The following is a 17173-nucleotide window of genomic DNA, read 5'->3' as shown; positions in this document are numbered from 1 at the left end:
TCAGAGCCCAGCCCTGTGCCTGGCACCCAGCAGAAACTTAAAGAAATGACCGCAAGACACGACAGTGCTGTGAATAACGCACGTGGCTATGGAACACAGGGAAAAGTCACTCCCTTCGGAGGGGTGGAGAGAAGGGGGGTCTCCAGAGGGCGTTCCATTTGAGCTGGTTCTGAAAGTTGAAGTCATTCACCAGGTGGAAGGGAGGGGAGAGGCCACTGGGTTGCGCGGAGCAGGACAGGACAGTGTGGGGACAAGCAGGGATGCCTGAAAGGGCAGGCGGGCTGCTTGGAGAAAAGAAAGCTGTCTGGCGTAGTCACTTGGAGCATAGGACGTGAGTCACTTCCTGGCCAGTCTTTCATCAGCTTTCCCAGCCTCACCCCGAGAGCTCCCTGCCCCCCGATCCTCACCATAAATAGCACCATGGCTTTCACTGATCAGAGCATCAAGCCCCAGTCTTGCTGACGTCAGGGTGATGGCCCTGAAAGGGGGACGGGACCAGCTTGGGGCTAGTCTGAAGGAAGATACAGAGATAAGAGAGCCCCTTGAGAGACAGGGTCAGGGGCCTGAACGAGGGGCTATGGAGGGTTCGTACAGCCCTGGAGACCAAGGGCTACTGTGTTGCTAAGTGCTGGAAACACCTGCGTGTCCCCCAGGCACCACGGCAGCTCTGAGAAGAGGACTCTGTGAGGGGAGGGCGGAAATGGGGAAGCTGGGATACAGAGGATCAGGGAGAGCAAAAGGGGTGTGCCTTGCCTCTCCCAGGGGCCGTGTTCCTATGGCAACGCTCCCAATGAAGCTCTTGGAAGAAAAAGCAGGAGAATCGTCATTGCTCCCCAGGCCTCAGATGCAGCGTCTCACCCTCCAGATCTGGCTCCGGCCAAAGCCCTGAAATGCCAGGGCCAGTGTTGGGGAAGGCACTCTGTGTGCTCTGGCCCATGAGTGAGCCTGGCATCTCCCTCCCCCAAGGCCACAAAGATAAGAGGCCTAAAGAAAGGCTCCCAGGAGCAGCCTGGCTGTGCTAATCACCGTGAGTTCCGAGGCCCTCTTCCCTAACACCTGTCTGCAAGCCCCGAATTATTACTGGGAGGGAGAAGGAGGGCCTCCTTCAGACACAGCCTCCCTTGCTCCTTCGCTGAGAGGCTGCCCCAGGCCAGGTTCGAACTCCATTCCTTTGGCCTCCACCACCTGGGTGCCATGTTCACTTGCTTTCCCACATTGTTTACAAAGTTCCTTTTGCCTGGCAGCCACCAGGTCGGGTGTGGGGGACAGTGGGCAACATAACTGGAGGCCTGTCCACGTGAGGCATGCAGCGTGGTGAGTGAGGCAAACGGCAGCCAAGGACTCGTGGGAGCATCTGATTACACACGGGGTGAATGCGGTGAGAACATCCCAGAGGCCTTGAGGGGGAGGGCGAGAAATCAGGGAAGCCAAGCAAGGCCCCGGGGAAGCTTCGTTTGAGCTTCGGGCTGAAGGATGAACTCAATGTGGAGTAGAAGCAGGGGCTGTGCATGGGCTGCCCCTCTGCCATTCCATGTCTTAGTGGTCCCTGCAGCCCCAGAACCAGCCCTGGACAGGGACCTAGCAGGCCCCTAGCAACAGGTGGTGGCTGCAAGAACAGAGCCCAGTGTCCCTTTCTGGAGAGGAAGGACACCATACCTGGAAGATGAGAGGGTGATGAGGCCGGGTGCCCACCTAAGATTTCCTTTTTTTCTTTTTCTTTTCTCTTTTTTTTGAGACAGAGTCTCGCTCTGTCACTAGGCTGGAGTACAGGGTGGCCATCTTGGCTCACTGCAACCTCCACCTCCTGGGTTCAAGTGATTCTCCTGCCTCAGCCTCCCGAGCAGCTGGGACCACAGGCGTGTGCCACCACACCCGGCTAATTTTTGTATTTTTAGTAGAGACGGGGTTTCACCATGTTGGCCAGGATGGTCCCAATCTCTTGACCTGTGATCTGCCCACTTCAGCCTCCCCAAATGCTGGGATTACAGGCGTGAGCCACCACGCCTGGCCAAGATTTCCTTTTTTTAAAAGGAAATCAGGCAGGTGGGGCAGGAGCGGACAGGATGAGGGGGCCCCGCCAGGAGTTGGTGTTCATGCCCCCTCTGTGTGTGTCATCAGTATCCCCACTGCCGATGCTGGCTGGGGCAGGAGCCCTGGTAGAAGGTACCGTTCCTCTTCCTGCCCTGGTTCCAGGAGCCCATGGGGACAACCCACAGCACACTCTCCCACCTCTTCTTCTTCCTCCTCACTCAGGGAGCACCTACGATCCTGCAGGCTCCAGGGGACAAGAGCCCAAGTGAGGCTGCCAGGCGGGAGGCTGCTGCAGGGGACCAGGTGAGTGAAGGTGGGCGCTTGGCCAGGATGGCGGCAGAGAAGGGGGCGAGAAGTATTTGGAACATGAGAGAAAGGAGAGCCAAGAATGGAGCCAAGTTTCTTTGGCCTGAGTGAGAAGCTGCTGACACTGGGGAACCTCAGCCTGACGATGAGGGGCAGGCTTAGGAAGGAGCTTCAGTGCACACAGCTACTGCCTAAAGCTCAGCTCCAGACACTCGAAGTTTGAGGCCTCTATGAGACACCCAAGGGGAGCCCTGGTCTGGGGAGTCTGTAGAGTGTGTTGTCTTGAACTCCTTTTAGTCCAAATAGGCACTGGAATATACCAATTCCTTTTTTTTTTTTTGACACAGAGTCTCGCTCTGTCACCCAGGCTGGAGTGCAGTGGCACGATCTCGGCTCACTCCGTCTCCTGGGTTCAAGTGATTCTCCTGCCTCAGCCTCCCGAGTAGCTGGGATTACAGGCATCCTCCATCACGCCTGGCTAATTTTTGTATTTTTAGTAGAGACAGGGTTTCACTGTGTTGGCCAGGCTGTTCTCAAACTCCTGACCTCAGGTGATCTGCCTGTCTTGGCCTCCCAAAGTGCTGGGATTACAGGTGTCAGCCACCTCACCCAGCCCCAATTCCTTAAATTGGCCAGAAGGCTCTATATTACGCATCCCCAACAAGGGCAATACTGCCCCCAGGAATTTATTCTTGCAGGACAAAGCATCTTACTCTTTTTACTCTGTGTATATAGACTAAGAATAGCAACAGACATCCAGAGTACCTGTGGCATTAACATTTCATGGAGGGGTAATGATAACTGCAGGTTGAGAAACGCACCCTGGTGACGGGGTCTGCGCTCCCACCTGTCTCCAGCTCCTGCCCCACACTCTTTTCCCCATGGCTGGCTGGTCTCTTCTCTCCTTAACTCAAGCGTCTGCTCAGACATCCCTCCTGAGAAAGCCCATCCCTTTCTGATCGCTGCAGCTACAACGGCCTCTTCCCTCTCTGGCCCCGTGCCCTACTTGATGTTTTTGAGCCCTTCTCTTTACAATCCTATCATGTATTTAGTCATTTATTTGTTTACTGTCTGTCTTCCCTGCTGGAATGTGACTTCCACAAGAATAGACTGTCTTATTCCTACATAATCCCCAGCCCCGAGCAATGCCTGGCACACAGAAAGTGTCTGATGCATAATCGGTGAGTGAATAAAGGAATGAATGACAGAGAAAGATAGCACTCTAGCCTGCAGGAGGTGACTGGGCTTCAAAGTGAAATGAGTGGCTCATGCCTGTAATCCCAGCACTTTGGGAGGCCGAGGTGGGCGGATCACTTGAGGTCAGGAGTTTGAGACCAGCCTGGCCAACATGGTGAAACCCTGTCTCTACTAAAAATACAAAAATTATCTGGGTGTGGTGGCGGGTGCTTGTAGTCCCAGCTACTTGGCAGGCTGAGGCACAAGAATCGCTTGAACCCAGATGGCGGAGGTTGCAGTGAGCCGAGATCGTGCCACTGTACTCCAGCCTGGGCGACAGATCGAGACTTGGTTTCAAACAAAACAAAACAAAACAAAAGAACAAAGTGAAATCAGGCATAGACCTTTTTCTGAATAAGAAAAAGGTCTCCAGGACTGTGCCAACCCTCCATAGCCCCTCATTCAGGCCCCCAACCCTGCCTCTCAAGGGGTGCTCTTGTCTCGGTATCTTTTTTCAGCCCCAGGCTGGCCCCATCCCCTTTCGGGGCTGTCACTCTGAGTTCAGCAAGACTGGGGCTTGATGCTCTGGTCTCCTTTAAGACACCCCTGGCTCATGTTTACTTCCCAGAAGATTTCATGGAGGCAAAGAAGAAGCCAACACCCAACAGTGTGGCTCCCGGCACTGTGCTGGGGACACATCTTGGAGACAGCAGCACTTCTGCAGCCCCCCTGTGCTATGAAGATCTTTTAGCAGCCTAGGGCCAGACAACAGAGCTCCACACTGCCTGGGTACTTCCTTCCAGGGGCCCTGAGTTCCAGAAGCTTCCTCAGTCCCTACTCCAAAGTCCCAGAGAGGAAGACAGAGCACCATTTCATCGGTCGCTTCTTCCTCTGGGAGTTTTCATTGGAATGCCCTCTCCACATCACTCCTCAGGGAGGAAATGAACGCCCAGGCAGGCAGAGCTGTGGGGTATGATAGCGGTGTCTGGGAATTCCCCCACACGCTGCTGGGATAGGGGTATCTGGGAATCCCCCACAAGCTGCGGGGATAGGGGTGTCTGGGAATCGTGCGGCCTCCCTTGATGCAGTGGGACCATCTGGCCAGGAGCCTGTGGGGCCCTGACTCCACACCAGGGCAGAACCAGTGTTTGTTTTAGATAAAACCAGACTCCGTTCAGACAGTCACAGGCCTCAGGAGCCCCATCCTGTTCTGGGGGGAAGGGGTGCTGATAAAGAAGACGCCTTGCTCCGCAGAACAAAAATAATTCCACCACCACCACCGCTCACAGCATCTACAGCAGGCCCTGTGCTGCTGTCGCAACCTCACCTTGGTCCCCTGAGGCGGTTATCACCATCCCATTCCAGAGACAAGGCAAATGAGGCCCAGGTGGGTGAAGAAACTGACCTATCAAGGCAGAGCTAGTGGGTAGCATGCTGGACTTCCAAGCCTTCCTGAGAAAGTGAACTGTTTCCTCTGTAGATGGGCATAGGCATGGCTGTGTGTGCATCTTGTCCTGACCATTCCACAGTGGCTGTTATCACACTCCATTTACAAGTAAGAGGTTGGGTAACTCGTCCAAGGTCGCAAAAGTGGCTGCGGCCAGGACTGGAGCCTAAACCTTTTCTGCTTCCCTGTCCTTTCCTGCAGTTTGGCTCAGAAAACCAGAGGTGAACCTGAAGCAGCCCAGCTGGCCCTAAGAAGCCCTGGACGCTCCCTCCCATCCTCACATTGTTGAGTCAATGCTATAATTTGAATGTCTGTGTCCCCTCCAAAATTCATGCTGAAACTTAATCCTTAAGGAGCAGTTTTAAGAGGTGGGGCCTTTAAGAAGTGATGAGGTCATGAGGGCTCTCTATGAATGGATTAGTGTCTTATAAAGGGCTTGAGGGGGCCAGTTCCCCCCTCTTCAGTCCCATAGGCCATGTGAAGACACAGTTCATGGTGCCATCTTGGAAGCAGAGAGCAACCCTTAACAGAGACACTGAACAAGCCTGTGCCTTGATCTTGGACTTCACAGCGTCCAGAACAGTAAGAAATAAATTTCTGTTGTTTACAAATTATCCAGTGTATTAGTCTGTTTTCACACTGCTGATACAGACATACCCAAGACTGGGTAATTTACAAAAGAAAGAGGTTTAATGGACTTCCAGTTCCACGTGGCTGGGGAGGCCTCACCATCGTGGTGGAAGGCAAGGAGGAGCAAGTCACGTCTTACACGGATGGCAACAGGCAAAGAGAGAGAGAGGCTGTGCAGGGGAACTCCCATTTTTAAAACCATAAGATCTTATGAGACTTATTCACTATCACAAGAACAGCAAGGGAAAGAGCCACCCCCATGATTCAATGACCTCCCACTGGGTTCTTGCCACAAAATGTGGGAATTGAGGGAGCTACAATTCAGGATGAGATTTGGGTGGGGACAGAGCCAAACCATATCATCCAGTCTGTGGTATTTTGTTACAATAGCACAAACAGACTAAGAATCAATCAATCCACATAACCATTCCCCAAACAGGAAGGCAGCACCCACTCCTGTAGACACCATACTGGATAGAAAGCATTCATGATGCAGATCCTGTCCATAGATGGCTTCCTTCCAATATGCGCAGGAAGATGAAACTCAATTAGACAGCAGGTATTAGGAAAATATGTCAAAATAAAAATACGAGCAATGTCACAGGGTGACATGATTAATTGCCACATCACCGACATGGACACATTTAACGCTATTGGAATATTGTGTGTCTATCTCTCAGGGAGACCGGAAGGCAGACTGCTGGTTTTTTCTTTATGGAATCTGTGTTGCTTGAATTGTCATAAGCATGCACTGATTTTTTGGTATGCGTTCATCTTGCAGTATAAAATACAGTAAAGCAAACAGGACAGGTGCACACAGTGTAATTGAAGCTCAAGCCTAGAGAGGCCCTTTGGTAGCCATGGAAGACAATAGAGGCAGCGGGTTTGAGAAAAGTCTCGGAGGCTTTGGAGGGGGTGGTGTAGGCTCTCTAGCTGGTGGAATAATCCAAGCTACAAGCACAGTTGGAAAGTCCAAGGCAGGGCCAAGTCTAAGGGCTGAAGGGCCTGGCTGCTTCCTTCCTCTGATGAAGTGAGGCCACCCACTCTCATCTCCCCAAAACCTACGAGGACAGCCCATGCTGGCCACTTGGGGGAGTGGCAGAGTGAGGTGTGAGGCATCTGTGTGTCCTGCAGCTGAGGCCAGCATCCCCAGCTGGCAGACTGCCAGGTCATGCCACAGTGACACCTGGCCTAGTTCGGCCCACCTGCTACAGAACTGCCTGGATTGCCTCTGAGGAGGCTAGCATGAATTCAACTGGCAGAGAAATGCATGGCTTGCCCAAGGTCACACAGCAGATGGTAATAGCTATCCTGCCGGACCGGCTGACACAATCCACACTGGCACTCTAAATGTCCCTTCTCCCCTCTGTTCCTAGAGGGAAGCCCTCCCCTCAGCAGGTTGGAGTGGCCTGGGCACCTCCGGCTTGTTCCCGTGCCCATCAGCTCTGGCTCCCTTCCGAGGCCTGCTGGCTGACCCCTTTGTCTTGGAGACGCTGAACCCAGCCTGGCCTTAAGCCCAAGAATGCACTGGCCCACACTCCTGCATTTTTTTGTCACCCACTCACCTGCCATCTGCCTCTTCAGGAGTTTCCATGTATCAAAGTCCCAAGTATCAAGCCCACAGGTGAGGGGCCATTTCCAGACTAGTTCCGAGGAGTGAGCCTTGAGGGAGAGGACCCCAGGATATGCCTTCTGGGGAAGCCCCTAGTCAGTATGACATGGGGGTGACCCCAGCTCCTGTGTTCATTGGACCTGGGCTGGGGCTTGGCTGGCCTGGGCTGAGAGCTCAGTGGAGCAGCCGCTGGGGAAAGGAGGCAGGCGAACCACACTTCTCGGCTGCTGTCCCCGCCAGCAGTGCCGACCCAGGGCCTCTCCCTGCTGAATCTGACAGTGGAGTGAGTAGAAAAAGAATACAGGCTTTGAGGTCCCACAGCTCTGGGTCTAATCCCAGCCTCACCATTTCCTAGGAAATACATTTCCTTCATATTCATGAGTCTCATCTGTAAAATGTGCAAATACAGCCTACTCCATGAGTTTACTATAAGAATTCAATAAAATAATACAAGTGAGATACTCAGTGTGTCATAGCTGTACTCTGCACCTCCTTCCTGACAACTGGGTCCACACACCAGTGCTTCTCTAATAAATAAGCAATAATGACTCTGTTCTTTGCCCACCCAATTAACCCTTAGAGCATCCCTACTAATGAGCTGAGTTTCAGTTAGTTCCCACTTTATAAGTGATGAGCCAAGGACCTAAAAATCTGGGTGACCTCTCTGCAGTCATACAGCTTGTTTATAAGAAGTCTGGGTTGGAACTCACCTAACACCACCAAGGAGGGCAGCTGTGCTTTGCTGAGCACCTACTAGGTGCCAGGCTAGTATTCCAACGTATTCCGGTGCTGAGCACTTTGAACCATCCCAAGCAAGTCAATACTCACAGTAACTGTATGTGTTAGGAGGCATCATTATCCCTACTGTACAGATAATGAAACTAAGTGGGAGAGAAGCCAGGTCACTTGTCCAAGGCCACACGGGTGATAAGCAGCTAGCACACCAGGACTGCTTGACTTCAAAACTCTGCGGTCTGGCCTCCTGGTATCACCAGACCCTGGCCTCGGGGTCAGGGTTGAACGCACGATTCTGGGTTGTTCCATGGCCCGTTCGATGCAGCTCCCCACCCACGGCTTGATCCTCAGGAACAGTGGGGATGGACTCAATCTTGGCCCAGACCTAAGGTTCTCCCAGTGAGAACCAGCCCCAGAACCAGTCAGACCAGAACCCACACGATGCACAAGAGCCCATTCTGGGCCTCACTGGGAAGCTAGAGGGCCTGTCCGCTGTCCTGCCCCATCCCCTCTAAATGCTAACTGCTCCCCAGAGAATGAGACCCTCACCATTTTGGACTGGTGGTATGTCCTTGACAAAGTCACTTAACTTCTGGGAGCCTCAGTTTCTGCATCTATAAAATGGGAACAACAATTCCGAAGTCTGGGGTTGTGAGGATTAAGGAAGCAGTGGCTCTAAAGAGCCTGGTACAGTGCACAGCACACGGCAGACATCCGGCGGACATCCGTGTCTCTCCTTCCTTCAGGCCCTCAGGCTCTGCGCCCCCTGCAGGTTCTTGCAGGCACTGCAGAAAGGGAGCTAATGTCTGTCCCTTGTACCTGAAGGAGGTGGTGTGGGACAGGGGAAAGGGCACACGACCAGGCATCAGGCAAGTCTCAGCTCTGCCACTCACTAGCCTATCATAAGGACCTCTCCGGATCTCGCTTTCCTCATCTACCAACAGAGTGAACAACACCTTCCCAGCTTCCACCCTGCAGGATCAAATGGGATGGTGTCTACAAAACAGCTCTGTAAACTGTCAAATGCTGTGCAAAGGTCAAGGGTGAGTAATAGCAGTAACATCAATACAAACAGCAGCCATCACGACATGCCAGGCCTAGGTATGGTTTAAATACATTTAAATGTATTTCCCATTTGATTTTCAAAATTCAGAGGAGGCATGGTTCCCACTGTACTCATGAGAAAACAAGCCAGGGAGGTGATGTAATTGACCCAAGACCTCATAGTAAGTGGCAGAGTCCAGATTCGAACCCAGGTCCTGGTGAGTCTGAAGCAGAAGAACTGACCCACCTTGTTATACTACCTGGACTATGGGCCCTGCCAAGCCCCCAGCTCTGATGTTAGGCACTGGAGAAGGGACGTCCTTGAGTTCCAGTCTTGCAATGACAGACGTATTTGCCTTTTAAGCGTCTGGTTCTAAAATGAAAAGCTGCATCCCCTTTCAAAGGCACTTTGGTGGCATAAGGCAGGCAGGGGGACATCTCAGACTGGGGCTTTGCTGCTTCGGACATACTGAGCTTCAACTCCACCTCCATACACACCACCCTGCTCATCCTCAGGAAGGCCGAAGGCAGCTGCTGCTGCTGCTTCAGGAGCTGTCGGAGGCCAGGAGAAAGGGTGGGTGTGTTTTACCTAGTGGTGGCTCTGCCCTGTGGGGCTGGGGCAGGAAAGAAAGGAAAGGTCTCCTTCACCTGGTTTGCCTACTTTCCCTGTAATCTAAAAGACCCAGTTGCCTTAAATTGTTAATTGTCTATTTAGAATCATTTCCTGTCTCTTAAGATTCGTGTCCCTTTAAGAAGATCTGTCCCCTTTTGGGTATCTTCTATTGTACCTACCTTTGAATATCTTAAAGTCTTTTAAAACAATCAGTATTTGTTGGATCTAGGTTCTGTTGTTGATGGCTAAATTGATTGGCTTTTCAGACTGCAGCCTCTCCCAGCATTTAGGGTCCCAGAATGGAGCAGGGGACAGCAGGAGAGGAAGACAGCCATGGTCCCAGCTGTGGAAGTGTTAAGGTGAGCAGCTTTATGGTACAGCATGGGTGTCGTAATTTCACACTGGAGGAGGAGCCCAGGGGGCAGATGGGAATTCAACAAACATTAACTAAGCATACAGCTGCAAACAAGACAACGTGGAGCTCTAATCTGAGGATAAAACCATCAACACAGGGGTGAACTAGAGGTGCCCAAGGCCTAGTGAAGTGCAAAGAGAACTCTGACCAGACGGCTTATCGTGCAAGCCCGATCACCGTGAGGCTAAGGATGATTCCCGCCTACACTGCATAACTAATTCTCTGATAAGCTGTTGTTAGAACTTTCACTGGATCACAACCTTAGAATCCGATCTAGTGTGTTCAGTCTCGATCCCTTTTGCTCACAACTTTCAAAACTCACAGTGAATACTAGTCAAAAGCTACGCCAAGCTTGAAGCCACAAAAGTAACAACCACAGCCACCAGTTCTTGTGTACACCTTACATGCCACACACACCATGCTAATGCTTTACACATGTGCTCTCTAGTTCTCAAAACTGTTCCTTGGGTCTTATTAGTCTCATTTTACAGATGAAGAAACTGAGGTTCAGAGACATGTGACTTACTCAGGATCATACAGTGAGTGAGGGCAGACATTCTAACCCAGATTCACCTACTCCCAAGTCTATGGTCTTCCATTCTGCCAGGCTCCTCTTTTCTTATTTTTTAGACAACAGTCTCACTCTGTTGCCCAGGCTGGAGTGTAGTGGTGCGATCTCGGCTCACTGCAACCTCTGCCTCCCAGTTTCAAGCGATTCTCCTGCCTCAGCCTCCCGAGTAGTTGGGACTACAGGCGCATGCCACCATGCCTAGCTAATTTTTGTATTTTTAGTAGAGACAGGGTTTTGCCATGTTGGCCAGGCTGGTCTTGAACTCCTGGCCTCAAGTGATCCACCCACCTTGGCCTCTCAAAGTGCTGGGATTACAGGTGTGAGCTACCTTGCCCGGCCCATTCTGCCAAGCTCCTCCTTTAAGCAGGCGCAGCTGGGAAGCTGGCTGGGTCAGCTGACAGCTCCCCGCTGTGGCCCATTTATTGGTCTCCATGCTGGATGCTTACCGAGGAGGTGCTTGATGATTGCCTGGTTGTGTTCCCAGAGGTTGCTGAAGGTCCCCCAGCGTGAGTGGCCATCAGGGACTGGGTTGGCCTTGATCCAGCCCCCACAGGCGTAGCTGAAGAAGTCATGGCAGGGGTCCACTGTGGGGTCCATGGAGCTCAAGATGGAGCTGGTCACTGAGACACAAGCTTCGCTCAGGCACACAGAGGGGGATCCTGGAGGGGTTAAGGACAAGAGGCCAGTGAAGGGCAGGCAGGGAAGAAGCAGGGAGGGCAGAGAAGGGGGCTTGGGGCCCAGGGGCCACATGTCCCACCCTGGCCCTGACCACACAGATTTGGAACTGGACGGTCACTAGACCCCTACAGAGAAATGATTTCCGCCCATTTACAATTTGCTGGCTTATAACACAAGACTTCTGTTCAGCTGTCTAAAATCCTTCCTCTGGCTAAAAGGTATCCAGAACCCAGGTGTTTCTCTTAATCAACCTTTTCCTCCATAAATATTCATTGACTCTATTTTTCCTTGATGCTCAACAAATTTATTCATTCACACATGCATTCATTTATTCAGCAAGATAATGACTATCTTCCAGGTTCTTTGCTGAGTATGGAGTGCGTGTGTGTGCATGTGTGCACCTGCATGAAAGTGTGTGCCCATGCGTGCGTGCGTGTGTGTGTGTGTGTGTGTGTGTGTAGGGTACTGGGGTATTGGGCATAAAAAGGCAGAGTCCTTTAATCCAAGAGCTAACAATTCAGTTTGGGATATACACATAAATCAAAATGGAACAGTAGGAGAAATGTCTGTCCTCCTTTCTACAAAAATAAACTGAACATTTACTATGTGCCAAAAGGGTGATGTAGACCGTATGGATGACAGGACATAGGAAGGAGGAAAGCCTATTAGAAATAGAAGGAGGAAACAGGAAAAATCACTCCTGTGTACAAGCAGGAGAGTGAGTGACCTCAGGGAATCCTCAAAAACCCAAAGGCTACGCTGGGTGCAGTGGTTCAAGCCTGTAATCCCAGCACTTTGGGAGGCCGACTTAATCCCAGCTACTTGGGAGGCAGAGGCAGAAGAATCGTTTGAACCCAGGAGGTGGAGGTTGCAGTGAGCCAAGATCGAGCCATTGCACTCAATCCTGGGGGATTAGAACGAGGAGACTGGTTTGCCAGAGGCAAGAGAAAAGGGCCAGAGCCCTGCCTCAAGGTTGGCGGCTGAGCTCTCCCAAAAGACCCAAAGCCTGGGTGGCCTGTGCAGAGGCCGGGCCTGAGGCAGCAACACGAAGCTGACTGTGCAGGACCTAGAGTCACAGGCCCAGCCCCATCATCCATCCACCCAAGCTGTGCTGATGACCAAAGGGACTTTACTGAACATGGCCGTGCACCGGGCACTTTGCACACATTCAGGATCTCATTTAACTCATTACAAGTCATCAGATGCAGGCATCATGTCCCTAGTTAAAGATGAGGAAACTGAGGGAGTGAACGGAACAAGGTCGCCCAGCTATGTGGAAGGGCGGAGAGCTGAGAGCTGGGACCAGGCCAGCCTCGGTCCAGCCATGCCAAGGCTGTGTTTTTCTGCTTTCCCTCCCCACCTCTCTGCCAGTCACACCAGGGGCTGGTGCAGCCTGACTGCTGAGATCCGTTTCCCCAGCACACAGGGAGGCAGGGAGGCAGGGTGGGCTTTGGAGGCCACTAGACCTGGGTTCAAATTCAGCTTTCTACTTTTGCCAGTGGGGCTTTGGGCAAGTGACCTCATCGCTCCATGCCTCAGTTTCTCCATCTAAAAGTTAGGAAGAAAGGTAGGACCAATTTGACAGATTTCACAGTGATGATGGCCATGGCTGGGCACGGGGGCTCAGCTTCCTCGAGTCTCAGGGTCTGAAGTTTCAGGCCAGTCTTTAGAGAGCAGCAAAGAACACACGAGCTAGTAGGGGCAGTGTTCCCCTCACTCAGGAACATAAGGCCAGTGGGCAGAGGTTCATTTGTGGAATTAGTAACATTTGATGACAAACACAAAGTCCTTCAGATGGGTGGCTGACAAAAGGCTCAGAGCAGCCGCACAACAGCAGGAAAATCAGGGTGATCTGACTTTGAGATAAACACACAACAATTAAAAATTATTGTTCACAGCCGAGAGGTGTGCCATAAAAAAATTATGGAGCCATTACGCATGAAAACATAGAAAGGAAATGGTGGGGGTGATGGTGCCATTTTAAATATCTCTAAATCAAATCATCTTAATCACAGTTGCATGCTCCGCTCCCAAACTTGGGGAAGGCACCAGAATCTTTATGGGGCAGGCAGAGAATTTCCATGTAGGTTGAAAGAGCCTGTTGAGTATTACGACATAACTCCATACGTAGAGAAGGAAAAGAATACCTATTGTTTTCACACATCAAACCACAGGAAGGAAAATTTTACAATATCTTGGGTGGTGGAGATGCCCAGGAGACAGGCTGAGAGTGAGCCTAACGTGGGAAGATGCATCAGAATCTGTGTGAATGTGTCTGTGTGTGAGAGCGAGACAGACTGATTAACTGATTAAGGTTTTTGCTGTTATCATACAGGGACTTGGGTTTAAAAACAAAACAAGAAACTAGTCCTAGAAGTCAGTCTCAGAGGCCAGGCTTGGTGGCTCATGCCTGTAATCCCAGCACTCTGGGAGGCCGAGGTGGGCGGATTACCTGAGGTCAGGAGTTCGAGACCAGCTTGGCCAACATGGTGAAACCCCGTCTCTACTAAAAATACAAAAATTAGCCAGGCATGATGGTGGGCACCTGTAATCCCAGCTACTTGGGAGGCTGAGGCAGGAGAATCTTTTGAACCCGGGAGGCAGAGATTGCAGTGAGCCAAGATCACGCCACTGCACTTCAGCCTGGGTGACAACAGTAAGACTCCGTCTCCAAAAAAAAAAAAAAAAAAAAAAGCAGTCTCAGAAGTTTGAGTTCTTCACTAAGTGCCTACTTTGCTAGGGACCTACGAGGTGCTTAAGGAGCAATGGCTTGATTATTTAACTATTTAATGGTTTGCAGAAACTTCATGAAATACTCCTGGCCCAGGAGGTGCTTCATGCATTTTGATGACTTCATGGTTTCCAGGCCCCCTCATCTAAGGCCCCGTCTTCCTAGGGAAACCTTCCTAGACCCCCTTCCCTCTCTGGGCCCCTCAGTGGCCTGGGTGCCTGCTGTGCTACTGTGCTATGTCACGACCATCTCCTTGTCCACCTCTCCTACTAGAATGTGAACTTCAGGGCAGGCCAATATCCTATGCGTTTTTATATTTCCATTGTCTAGCAGTGTATTTGGCAACCAGCAGCTGTTTAATACGCGCTTTTTTTTTTTTTTTTTTTTGAGACAGAGTTTTTGCTCTGTCACCCAGGCTGAAGTGCAGTGGCACAATCTCGACTCACTGCAACCTCTGCCTCCTGGGTTCAGGCAATTCTCCTGCCTCAGCCTCCTGAGTAGCTAGGATTACAGGCATCCAACACCACGCCTGGCTAATTTTTGTATTTTTAGTAGACACGAGGTTTCACCATGTTGGCCACGCTGGTCTTGAACTCTTGACCTCAGGTGATCCACCCGCCTCGGCCTCCCAAAGGGCTAAGATTATAGGCATAAGCCACTGCGCCCGGCCTCAATACGTGTTTTTGAATGAACAACTGAATGAATGAAAGGCCTTATTCAGCACTTGTTCACCACCTGCAGAGGCAGCAAACATTTCTTTCCTTTGGGACATGCATGATCAATTGAGAAAGCAGAAACAGATCCTAGATTTAATTTACAGACACTCATCTGGACAGCCTGGCCTCAAAACTGTATAGAATGCTTTCTTTAAAATATGTTCTTAGAGAATGTATTGTTTGTTTTGCTGCCTCTGTTTGCAAAGCACCAGCATGTTTCTGGAAAGGAAGCATAGCAGGAAGGTAAGTAAACACGTACTATGTGCCCAGACATTCCCAGAGGCTGGCCTTCAGAATCATCAGAAGATTTGCTTTTTTTTTTTTTTGAGACAGAGTCTTGCTCTGTCACCCAGGCTGGAGTGCAGTGGTGCCATCTTGGCTCACTACAACCTCTGCCTCCCAGGTTCAAGTGATTCTCCTGCCTCAACCTCTCGAGTAGCTGGTGTGCACCATCACAGCCACCTGCGTAGCTGGGACTACAGTTGTCGCCACCATGCCTGGCTGATTTTTGTATTTTTAGTAGAGATGGGGTTTCACCATGTTAGTCAGGCTGGTCTCGAACATCTTGACCTCAGGTGATCTGTCCATTTCGGCCTCCCAAAGTGTTGGGATTACAGGCGTAAGCTACTGCGCCTGGCCAGATTTGCTTTGACTGGCCTGATGTTTGCTCAGATGTGGCCAGCACCAGCACCTGCTCCTGGGTAATGAGGTTACTGTTAATATCTGGGGTGGTCACTGCTTTCCCAGGTGGCTCAGGGGTCACCTGATCCTCTGCCCAGCTCTACTCCAGGGGAAGAATGTTCCTCTCCCAGGTCCAGGCTGGAGAAAACCCTTCTGAGACCTGAGAGGGACACAACAGAGGCAGAAGCAGGATTCCTCCCAAGGGGCCCCACTGGGCAATAACAACAGAAATGTTTTGGGTTTGATCATCAGGAGCTGGCCCGTGGGGACTCCCTCCTGGTTTCTGGTGAAGACATAACTTCGGAGCTCCGAGGGGCAGTCTCAGGGCAACACTGGCTGCCGGAGTCTGGCCAGCTCCCGCTGCTCTGAGCCAAGAGCTGTGCAGGCGTGCTGGCCAGGGTCCACACTGACCAGCAGGGGGTTCAGAACTAGAGCTGATTTAGGCTGAGGCGACATGGCAGTGGCAGGAGAGGATGACGAACTTGTGTCCTGTTAGTATAGGAGGCACACACACACACACACCAGGACACAATCACACAATATACACACACTCAGCAGAGAAAGACTGTTCCCAGCTTCATCTTCCTTCTTACCCCTTTGTTCGTTAAAACATTAATTTATTCATTTTACTATCTGCACACCTATGGCATGGGCACTATGCTAAGCACATCTGGTTAAGGGCCTGAAAACTAGTCATTAATTAGTCAAATATGTGTTAAGCACCTGCTGAGCCAGGCACATTTGGTAAAACACCTACAAACCATTATAGTTAACTAATCAAGCAATTATTTCTTAAGTACAACCTATCTTTGTGGAATGAATGAATACCTGTTTGCCTAACCCAGGAGGGATGGAAGAATGCTCAGACGAAGGCCCTGCTCTTTTCTAGGCCCCTGAGTCCCCTCCCCAGCCCAGCGCGGTGCGGCCACCCTCGCAGGCCAGCAACTTCACAGAGGGAAGGCTCCACACAGTCTGGAGTGGATGTTCCCAGGTCCTGTGAAAGCTCCTAATCTCTCTCATGGGGTGAGCGACCGAGTCAGTGGGTGGGATGCTGAGCAGAGCCCCCAGAGGCTGCTCAACTAGGTGAACCATCTGCCATCAGAAGAATAAATGTTGGGGCACAGGGGACTGAGAGGTCCTGGCTTTGGCTAATTCCCCATTCTTATTTCTAACTTGGATCCACCCCTTCACACTTCATAAGTGTTTACTGAGCATCAACTCTGTGTGAGGCACCTGGCTAGATCCACTCAGTTGGAAACAGAGAACTAGTCTCAGACCCCTACAGCAGGATCAGAGTGGCCCAACTGTATCACCATTCAAAGCCGGACAAAGGCACCGACCAAGGAACATGATGGGCAGCTGGATCCTGGAAGGGCAGCTCTCCTGGGGGTGTAATGCGCTCTGGAGCGTACTTGGATTACAAAGGGAGGTGGAGCCTGGGCTTGAGTCCAGTAGCCTGTGGGTGAATTCCAACCTCCGCATTGGATTAGCAAGTCACTCTCTCAGTGCCTCAGTTTCCTAATATGGAAAAGGGGCCAAAAGTAACCACACCTCACAGGGCTGCCTCCAGGAGGAAATGAGATTGCATCTGAAGCCAGGGGTGTGGTATTTGGGTATTTGGTCCGAGGAGAAGAATTCAGTAAACAGAGGGCATTATTGTTATTTTATTGGAATTAGAGATAGCAGACAATGTCAGCCTATGTGTGTAATTACCCCACATCCTAGCAACAACAGTACCCAGAGCTAAAGTTGAAGAAGTCCTATGAGGCACCAGCTATGTGACATAT

The 17173-nt window shown here is 51.2% G+C and overlaps 1 protein-coding gene across 4 annotated transcripts in view; it reads right to left on the bottom strand.

Moving 5' to 3' along the window:
• Positions 1-17173, bottom strand: part of ECE1 (endothelin converting enzyme 1) — a 128598-nt gene that overhangs the window by 45205 nt on the left and 66220 nt on the right. For all 4 annotated transcript variants that reach the window (XM_024250734.3, XM_063719634.1, XM_024250728.3 and 1 more), the window contains exon 4: positions 11027-11239. In XM_024250734.3, the coding sequence (XP_024106502.1) occupies positions 11027-11239 (213 nt within the window). The remainder of the gene's footprint in view (positions 1-11026; positions 11240-17173) is intronic.

The sequence above is a fragment of the Pongo abelii genome, chromosome 1 (assembly GCF_028885655.2).
Source record: "Pongo abelii isolate AG06213 chromosome 1, NHGRI_mPonAbe1-v2.0_pri, whole genome shotgun sequence".
NCBI lineage: Eukaryota > Metazoa > Chordata > Mammalia > Primates > Hominidae > Pongo > Pongo abelii.
The sequence above is the reverse complement of the archived record's forward strand: the minus strand, read 5'-3'. Positions and strand labels throughout refer to the sequence as shown.